The sequence below is a fragment of the Bactrocera neohumeralis genome, chromosome 5, assembly GCF_024586455.1.
Source record: "Bactrocera neohumeralis isolate Rockhampton chromosome 5, APGP_CSIRO_Bneo_wtdbg2-racon-allhic-juicebox.fasta_v2, whole genome shotgun sequence".
NCBI classification, from domain to species: domain Eukaryota; kingdom Metazoa; phylum Arthropoda; class Insecta; order Diptera; family Tephritidae; genus Bactrocera; species Bactrocera neohumeralis.
In genome coordinates this window covers 20105228-20115348 of record NC_065922.1, presented here as the reverse complement: position 1 = coordinate 20115348, position 10121 = coordinate 20105228, and the positions used below count along the sequence as shown (strand labels likewise).

Genomic DNA, 10121 nt, shown 5'->3' with positions numbered 1-10121 from the left:
CAAGCCCCAATAGAGTTCAACTGGCGCTAGTTATCAGTTTGCATTGTTCTTTATTTACATTATCATTATCTAAAGCCTTTAATTTTAATGCATTTTTTGTTTTATGTCGTTAAAAAATCGTTACACAAATAATTGGTGTTGAATTTCTATTTTTTAATAGTAATACTGATAAGCTGAAGTAATAAGTTAATATAAAATCATTGAATCAAGTTTAAAGTAAACAAATATCATTAGAACTAATATTTATTTTACATATTTTTATTTAATCGCTGATACCTTTGAAACAAAGCACTCCCATGACATGAGTGTTCAGATCTTTTTTGCTCGAAATTTAATTTCCTACAACTTTTCTCATTAGGCTTTTCGATGAAACCAGCCGTTTACGCAATTTTTTTTAAATATGAGAAAAACGTGAACAATCGAATAGGAAGTAAATGAATCCAAAATTAAGGGCTCATATTTCTTTTCCATCATAAAACCGCGTAAAAATAAAAAAATAAAAATTTGGTGAAAAACCATTAAAAACATGGGTTCCACGGTAAAAAAGGAAATTTATTGACTTATTCAACTCTTTAACATCTCTAGAATATAGTCCTAAACTCTCAAGTTGAGCCGAGTAATAACGAGTGACAGATTACGCTTGAATCATGTCAAGCTGTCATGTTATTTTTGTTCAGTACTCGTATTGTTTGAAATTTCATTATGGAAAAACTTACGCCGGAACACAACTCACGTTCTGTAAAGAATGTGTTTCCAGCGCTTTGCTTAACATATGGTCAACATAATGGGCCCACTAAGCGTACTATTCGCAATACAATCCCCCATCCTGAGACCCAGCATTCATTATTGGATGATATTCGACTGAATAAACCATGTCCCATGAAGTAAAGAAAATATAGCAGCCCTAGCTCAGAGTGTACACGAAGACCATGGAGAGTCAATTCGGCGCCGTTCGCAGCAACTCGGACTGACGTATGGAACGACTTGACGCATTTTAGATCGAGATCTTAAATTGAAAGTGTAAAAAACGCAGTTTTTGCAAGAACGGACGACACTCGACCTTCTCAAGCTACATCGCTTCCCTCTATGGGCTTTTGAAAAGATCCAAAAAGATCCTACGCTTTCGGAGTAAATTTTGTTCAGCAATGAGGCTCATTTCTGGCTCAATGGGCATGTAAACAAGCGAAATTGCTGCATTTGGGACGAAGAGCAACTTGAAGAGATTCAAGAGCTGCCATTTCATTCGGAAAAAGTAACTGTTTGGTGTGCTTTGTGGGCTGGTGGATCACCGGTACATATTTCTTCAAGACTAATGCCGGAGAGAACGTAACCGTCAATGACGACCGTTCAGTCAACAGCAAAGTGGAACTACTACTCATCACCGCTAATGTCACAACAGACGCCGAGAAGATTATCAAAACAACAATTGACAAGTTCGGACAGTTGGATGTGTTGGTGAATAATGCCGGTTATGGTGAAGGAGGCTCAATCTTGAATATTGAAGTCGATCAATTTGATCGCATTTTAAATAGATGAGAAATATACCCTACTATATAAAACGACGTTGAACCGAATAATTTGGATTGGCCTCATCATTTTGCCTGTACGGCAGTGATATTTGTTCACTGCGGGCTTTTCTTTGACGGAAAGGTGGCACACTATCATGGAGTTTATAATCGTTTCATAAAATACTCCAGCCCTCACGTACATATCTATCTTAATAACATTTAAAATATAAATTATTTTAACTGACCGGAATTCCGAATGAACCGGTCCATATTAAGATTATTTCTTATCCCCAATTCGATTTTCCGTTTGGCTTACACTGTATATATTGATCAATATGAGGTCGGGTAACTTTAAGAAATTGGCTGAATCAGTTTTCTGGGATTAGTTTAGGTTAAGAGGTCAATTCTGACCGGGATCTCACTTGGACTGCTTAGAAGTCCGTTGTGTTGCCTAAGGTTTCTAAGTTCTACATATTTTTTCTCTGTCTAACAGTCTAAGGGTTTCCGAGCGAATCAAAAATAAAAATCGAAAGTGTAAACTATCAAATCATTTAATGAGTGGCTATTAACCACAAAATGTTCTTGAGTTGACTTTAATTAATTATAATTAAAGTAAACTGCTTTAATGGACACGAGTTATTAGAATCAAAATTTTATTTTATTTACTTATAATTTATTAGTAATGCATCGTGATAATCTGATCAAAAAATTAATATTAACTGCAAAAACTTTCCACCCGCTCAATGTTTATCTTATCACTGCGCCAAAATACAAGATGCGTTCCAAAGTAAACAGAACTTTTTGAATCTAGCGCCACCTGGTGGCGCCATCTATATGTTGACTGGTGCGTTAGAATATGCTATCTTTAGTGAGTGTCCAGTTTTTCATGACATTTCATCGATTGGAAGTGAAGTTATTGCGTTTTAAGTGTCAGTATTTTTGTGTTATCGGTGCAAAAATGAGCTTCGAACAAAGAGCCAACATTAAATTTTGTTTTAAAATTGGTAAAACTTTTACCGAAACGGTTCAATTGATGAAACAAGTTTATGGTGATGATTGCCTATCACGTAGCAGAGTGCACGAGTGGTTTCAACGTTTTCAAAGTGGTCGTGAGGTCGTGATCACCGGAAATTCCATCGAAACTGTGCGTGAATTCATCAAAAATCAGCCGAAATCATCATTGAAATTCATGGAAATGGAATTGAACATCTCCAAAACATCGATTTATCGCATTTTGACCGAACATTTGGGCTTACGAAAGGTGTGTGGACGGTTTCTTCCGCACAAATTGACTGACGACCAAAAATTGTTCAGAATCCAACATTCGAAGGACGATTATTTGGCCAAAAATCACATTTTAACCTTAAACCACTCCCCGTATTCACCTGATATGGCACCGTGCGACTTCTTCCTTTTCGGAAAAATGCATTTGCCCATGAAATGAAAGCGTTATGCAGACGTAGAGGTCATTCAAAAGATTTGCACCGGCATACTGGCAGCCATACCGGCCAACGAGCTAAAACAATCCTTCGACATGCTTTTGGCCCATGCAAAAGCTGTATTGAAGCAGAAGGAGCCTATTTTGAATAAAATAAATTGATTTTGAAGAAAAAACCATTTGTTCTATTTTTTTAAGTCCTGTTTACTTTTGAAACGCACCTTGTATATTGAATTATTAGTAGTTAAAATAGCAAGCCATTATGTCTGCTTTTGACAGCATATAATTAGCCGATTAAGACACAGCACTCCAGTTATTACAGCGCAGTGAGTTTGAATAGATCGCAATGAGTTTAGCTGGTAAAGTTGTTATTGTAACCGGAGCAAGTTCCGGCATTGGTGCCGCCGCAGCTAAGGCCTTTGCCCAGCAGGGTGCCAAAGTGGTGCTCACAGGACGAAATGAAGCAAATCTAAAGTCTACTGAGGCGGCCTGTAAAGCAGCCAACAGCAAAGCGGAACTACTACTCATCATCGCCGATGTAACGACGGACGCAGAGAAGATTATCAAAACAACAATTGACAAGTTCGGACAGTTGGATGTGTTGGTGAATAATGCCGGTTTTGGTGAAATGGGTTCAATCCTGGATATTGACGTTGATCAATTTGATCGTGTCATGAATACAAATGTGCGAGCGGTCTTCCTGCTCACTAAATACGCCGCACCACATCTCGTGAAGACACAAGGTAATATTGTGAATGTCTCTAGTGTGGCCGGATTGCGTTCGTACGCTGGTTTTTCGGTATATTGCACCTCCAAAGCGGCACTGGATCAATTCACCAGATGTATCGCCTTGGATTTGGCGCCGGAAAATGTGCGTGTGAATGCCGTAAATCCCGGTGTGATAGTAACAGAATTTCATAAGCGTCTTGGCTTGTCGGAAGAGGAAGAAACTAAATTTTTGGAGCATTCGAAGTCTACACACGCATTGGGTCGCGCCGGCGAACCCAATGAAGTGGCCGACGCCATTATTTTCCTTGCTAGTGACAGTTCGAGCTTTATAACGGGCGCAACTCTGCCGATCGATGGAGGCAGAAACATCATGTGTCCGCGTTAATATTGCTTAGAATAGATAGATAATTTGCAAGGTCGAGGAAGTCTTTTCGTATTTCTAATCAAACTTCAACTTTATTTTTTTTTATATTTATACTAATAAATAAATAAACAAATATGTATGTACCATTTTGGTCGACCACTTTTTGCCATTTTTCCGCTAAAGACATTACTTCATCAGTGTAAATCGAAATTTCCAGAACGGAAGCGAGCGAACCGTTGTTGTGCTATACGAACTGATACAGCATCGTCTCCGCAAAATTCACAAATTTCATTAGTGGCTTGCGTGGCATTCTTCACAATGCGATTGGTAGCACTGGAGATATACGACTGTAACGACATCTATTGACAAAATACGAAAAGACTTTTTCGACTACCCAATTTGTTAATAAAAATATGCTTTGAAATAATTATATGACTTTTGATTTGTGTCGGAAACTAATTTTGTTTCATTCATGTTTAAAAAAAATCCGAAACGCCGGTTGCATTTTGGGTACTATTGCACTTAAGAGCACTCCGATAAGCAAACATATTTAATAAAGATTGATAATACTATCAGTTAGCAAAAAATAAGATTACTCAAACAAAAACTGATCGCTCACAATCTGATACAAAATCTTAACAATTATTTCTATATAAATATATACATATGTACATATGGTACATTTGCTCAAACCTCTCGGCGAAATTATCAACGCGAACGCTTTGGCATTGCTCTCTGCCTCTGAGAGCCATTTAACGTTTAGTTTTGAATAGAAAAGTGAGCGCAGCGATGCGCACAAACTGTAAATATTGTGTGGTAGATACAATGTGAAAATGTGTTTAATATGTATAAGCAACCCTCCAACTTTTCGATATCATTTTTGTAGTACGATTTGTCTTTTGCTTCAAAGTTGTAGGCCTCAATTTCAGCGATCACATTTCATTTGACGATAATTTCTTCCCAGCGAGCATACTTTTGAGAACTGAGAACAGGAAATAGTCGCTTGGGACTAGGTCTCGAGAATACGGTGAATGTGGAAGCAATTCAAAGTCCAGTTTATGGATTTTTGTTATCGTTTTCACTGACTTGTGACACGCTACATTCTCTTGGTGAAACAGCACTTTATTTTTCTTCAAATGCGGCCGTTTTTCATCGATTTCGTACTTCAACCGGAACAATTACGCTATGTAATAGTCGCTGTTCCTTTTTGAATATAGCCAATAAAAATTATTCCAAGCACATCCCAAAATACAGACATCATAACCTTGCCACCCGACCATTGCGTTTTGGAGCGAGTTCATCGTGGGATGACTGTCGATTGAACTTCCAAGTGAAATGAAGGAGCCGTATTTTATCCATTGTCACATTTCAAACCAAAAACTCGGGCTTATTACAAACATCTTCACACACTACTACGAATCATCAACGTTGATTTTGGTCAAAGTAGAGCTCGCACGGCACCCACTTGTCACAGAGCTTTCTCATAACCAAATATTTGTGAATGATAGGGTGTACGCGCTTAGTTAATATCTTTAAAGTGTCTACTATCTCGAACAGTTTCACTTTACGGTCATCTACAATTCTTTTGTCGACTTTTTTGTTGTTTTCGTCAGTAACAGCCTCTTTAGGGCTTCCACTGTCTTCATCATCTTTGGTGCTAATTTCGCCTCGTTCAAATTTTGCTAACCACATTTCAGCGGTTGATTTCCCTCATGCAGAGTCCACGTAATGTTGATCAACCCAAACCGTGGCTTAAGGGGGGAGCATTTTTTTGACGGTTTTTTTTGGGGGAGAGAAATAATTGATTGAAACAAAATTTCTAGGAGAAGATCTTTCACAAATTTTTTGGTTACGAAATCTTTGATATGCTGCCTTTGAGAAGCAGTTGCCTGATGCATCTCGCTTGTGCATTTTTCGGACGGCGGACAGGATGCAGGTCGCTATTTCTATCGGAAACAAAAAATTCAAATATATTCATTTTGTTTAACAATTTATCTTCTAGTTAAACTAAAAAAATTCAAAAAAAAAGTGAAAAATTTTACAAATTTTTTAAAAATTGAAAAAAGTGATTTTTGACCCAAAAAAAATTTACTTCTGTTGTTTAAAACTATGTTCAAACTTGACTTCCTTAGTTTTTTTTTGGTTTAAATAGAAGATAATTTAATGCCCAAGCGCTTATACATCTGTAAGACGCTCGGTCACTATTTTCCTTCTAGCTTCGATAATATTTTGAATTCCCATCTATAACTTTGGGGACATATTCTTGATTATTTTTAAAGAAATTTAAGAAAAAAAATCGATTTTTTGAAGCTTCTAAATCAGGCTCCCCCCTTAAACAGATTCAATTTTAATTTTCCAACCAAAAAGCAATATTTTATCAATTTGTTTTTATCATTTTTTTCTCAATAACAAAAGTTACTTCACTCAAAATGATTTAATTCACAAACTAATGATCTGACAGCTGTCAAATTTTTAAACGCGCTTTATAAGTCAGGCCGGGGACTTGTCAATTGAGCTGTTATGTACCTGTAAAATATGTGAATGCTCTCTGTGTTTGAGAGATACTTAACTTCTAGTTCTGAATTATTATCATTTCATTCGATATTAGTTACTCCAGAGTCTCCCGGAGTTGTTGCAAAAACAATTTGAGATGTGGTGCCAGCTACAAGTGTTTTTAAAGATTCCGGCATGTGCTTTAGCGGTGTCAGTAAAAATTTTCCAGATGCGCAACATAAACCAGCTGCTTCACCTTGGAATAATTTTGATACTGCGGTGGTAGCGCAGTCTGCCGGATCCAATGAAAAACATTCCAAAATTAACAACTACTTACAAATGAAAAATTAATTTAAAAAACACTTTCCAAAGGGACCAAATTGTGAATCTAAATCATTATCGAATCCTTTTGAACACACACAAAAAATTTCATCAAAATCGGTCCAGCCGTTTAGGAGGAGTTTAGCGACATATACACACGCACACAAGAAATATATAAATAAAGACTGATTGCGAAGATATGAATATAATCTTCAAAATAGTGGAGCTGATCAAAAAGTTGTGACGTATGACACTTTCAAGCACCCGCTCAATATTTATCTTATCAATGAGCCCAAAATATAATTAATTATCAGTGGTGAAATAGCAAGACAACCTGCCTGTATTTGTATGTATATAAATAGCCGAATTAGACACAGCGGTTCAGTTGTTTCAACGCAGTGAGTTTGAATAGATCGCAATGAGTTTAGCTGGTAAAGTTGTTATTGTAACTGGAGCAAGTTCCGGCATTGGTGCCACCACAGCTGTTGAATTTGCCAAGCAGGGTTCCAAAGTGGTGCTCACAGGACGAAATGAAGCAAATCTAAAAGCTACGGAAGCTGCCTGTAAAGCAGTCAACAGCGAAGTAGAACTACTACTCATCATCGCCGATGTAACGACGGACGCCGAGAAGATTATCAAAACAACAATTGACAAATTCGGACAATTGGATGTGTTGGTGAACAATGCCGGTTTTGGTGAAAGGGGTTCAATCTTAGATATTGACGTCGACCAATTTGATCGTGTCATGAATACAAATTTGCGTTCGGTCTTCCTGCTGACTAAATATGCCGCACCACATCTCGTGAAGACCCAAGGTAATATCGTGAATGTCTCCAGCATCACAGGATTACGTGCATTCGCTGGTCTTACGGTCTATTGCACATCCAAGGCAGCACTGGATCAATTCACCAGATGTATTGCTTTAGATTTGGCGCCGAAAAATGTGCGTGTGAATGCCGTAAATCCTGGTACGATTGTGACAGACTTCCTAAAGCGTGTTGGCTTGTCAGAAGCGGAATATGCTAAATTTTTGGAGCATTCGAAAACCACACATGCGCTGGGTCGCGTCGGCGCTGCAAAGGAAGTAGCTGATGCCATTATTTTCTTAGCCAGTGACAGTTCGAGCTTTATAACGGGCGCAACTCTGCCGATCGATGGTGGCAGACATGCCATGTGTCCACGTTAATATTCCTGAGAACAGTTAAATAAAATAAAATAATAAATATGCTTTAAAATACTTAATAATTGGTTTAAGTGGGTTAGGTGGTTTCGGATGTACAAAAAAAGATATTTTTACGACTTTGTTTTTTAATATAAGCAATCATATATTTGAAAAATATAATATGACATATCAAAGGTACATATTTGAACAATGTCTCCTGAAATTTTGATATACAAAGGTTGAAAATTCAGCCGTTTAGACCTCATCTCCCTGGGTGTCTCAAAAAAGAGGTGAGCGCCGTGGATAGCAGACTTATTGGTTCATCTAAAACTAAAAAAAAAACTAAACATATTGCATTAGTATATATATAAATGTCGTTTTGGAACGAAGAAAATAAAAATATATTAAAATATTCATTTTTTCTCAGACTTTGAACAAAAAATTTCACAAAAAAATCGATTTTTTTGAAATTATCAAACCCACTTAACGCCTTAAATCGGCATAGTAGGTCCTGAGATATGTTACTTTACCTAAAATTTCGATTCCATTAAAGCCCTACTATACCACATCGCGATATCATCCATTTTCCGGACTGCCGGATAATTTCCACTGAAAATTTGACAAAATCTGACAATATGAAAAATTAGAAAATAGATAATTTTTTGCTCGAGGAAACCCATTTAACAGTCAGCGAGCATCTTTTCTTGGAAATTGTATATCAGGATGCTATACAGTTACTGACAATAAAATAAAATCCAATAGATAATTCCGAAAATGTCTTCAGGACATTTGTTCAAATTTGACATTTTTTATAGTTAAGTATTATTTGTAGGATAAATGTGCCTGAGTAAGCATTGCCCAGCGGCAGAACGTAAACTAATAAAAAATTTCCAAAATAACGGTTATACCAAAGGATAATTGCAAAAATAACAATTACGCAGGGACTTTATTAAAGCGTCACGCTTTGCTGTCCTCTCTAGCATTCCAAAGAGATTTTGGTGTAGAAAATACTTCGAGAGCTGTTGCGAGTCGCATTGTAGAAAATAATCTCTTCGGAAGGAAAAATCGGATTGCTTTTGCTTCGGCGCTTATCAATTGGACCGGTGAAGAAACTACAAAAAAGTGGCGCTTCTGGTCGATTGCCTTCTTCAAGCGGTCCAGTTGTGCGCAGTAGATGGTAGAATGAAGCGTCTGGCCATATGGGAGCAGCTCATAGTGTATGATTCCCTTCCAATCCCACCAAACACACAGCAAAATCTTCCTGGCCGTCAATCCCGGCTTGGCCACTGTTTGAGACGATTCACCGGCCTTCGACCACGACCGTTTTCGCTTGATATTGTCGTATCTGATCCATTTTTCGTCTCCAATCACCATCCGCTTCAAAAATGGATCGAGTTCGTTCCGTTTCAGCAGCATATCGCAGTCGTTGATTCGTTCCAGAAGGCTTTTTGCGTCAAATCATGCGGCACCCAAACATCAAGCTTTTTTGTGTATCCAGCCTTCTGCAGATGGTTTAAAATGGTTTGGTGACTAACTCCCATCTTCTGGGCGATGTCACGAGATGCCACATGCCGGTCTAACTCGATGTTTTCCATGATTTGATCGGTATTCGTCGTCACAGGTCTTCCGCCGGCTGGCTTATCCATGGTGTCGTTTTCACCCGCTCTGAATCGTCGAAACCATTCTTCCGCAGTTCGAAGTGATAGAAAATTAAGACCCATTAAATTACGAATAAAGTATGATAAAGTCCAAGTCGGTATTCAATAACGAATTCAGTCTGTAAAGCTCTAGGGAAATCTATGCCCGAAATGTGTATTGCCGTACAAGCAAAGGTCTCAGCTTGAAATAGTGCAGTTGTTCGGCAACTTAAGTGGTTGCCATCCGTCGTAAATAAGATACACAATTTCATTGTCATCCATTAACTATTTCAACGAATAACGAATGTTGAATTTTTTCGAAATATTTATACTCTTGCGTTGCTACAGAGTATTATAGTGTTGTTCACCTAACGGTTGTACGTATCACCTAAAACTAATGGAAATAGATATAGGGTTACGTACATATAAACGATCAGGGTAACGAGAAATCCGGTTGAAATCCGGTTGA

At 37.7% G+C, this 10121-nt stretch overlaps 2 protein-coding genes across 2 annotated transcripts; both read left to right on the top strand.

Annotated features, from left to right (window-relative positions):
* The first annotated feature begins 3254 nt into the window (after window positions 1–3254).
* Window positions 3255–4466, top strand: LOC126758567 (uncharacterized oxidoreductase TM_0325-like). The gene has a single exon (XM_050472891.1). The coding sequence runs from the start codon at window positions 3293–3295 to the stop codon at window positions 4058–4060; it is 768 nt and encodes a 255-aa protein (XP_050328848.1). The 5' UTR covers window positions 3255–3292; the 3' UTR covers window positions 4061–4466.
* A 2736-nt stretch (window positions 4467–7202) lies between these two features.
* On the top strand, window positions 7203–8090 carry LOC126758569 (uncharacterized oxidoreductase TM_0325-like). The gene has a single exon (XM_050472894.1). The coding sequence runs from the start codon at window positions 7272–7274 to the stop codon at window positions 8037–8039; it is 768 nt and encodes a 255-aa protein (XP_050328851.1). The 5' UTR covers window positions 7203–7271; the 3' UTR covers window positions 8040–8090.
* The last annotated feature ends 2031 nt before the right edge of the window (window positions 8091–10121 follow it).

Bases quoted from the DNA above. Each gene is read 5' to 3' on its own strand.
- LOC126758569 (XM_050472894.1), top strand. From the start codon at position 7,272: ATGAGTTTAGCTGGTAAAGTTGTTATTGTAACTGGAGCAAGTTCCGGC.
- LOC126758567 (XM_050472891.1), top strand. From the start codon at position 3,293: ATGAGTTTAGCTGGTAAAGTTGTTATTGTAACCGGAGCAAGTTCCGGC.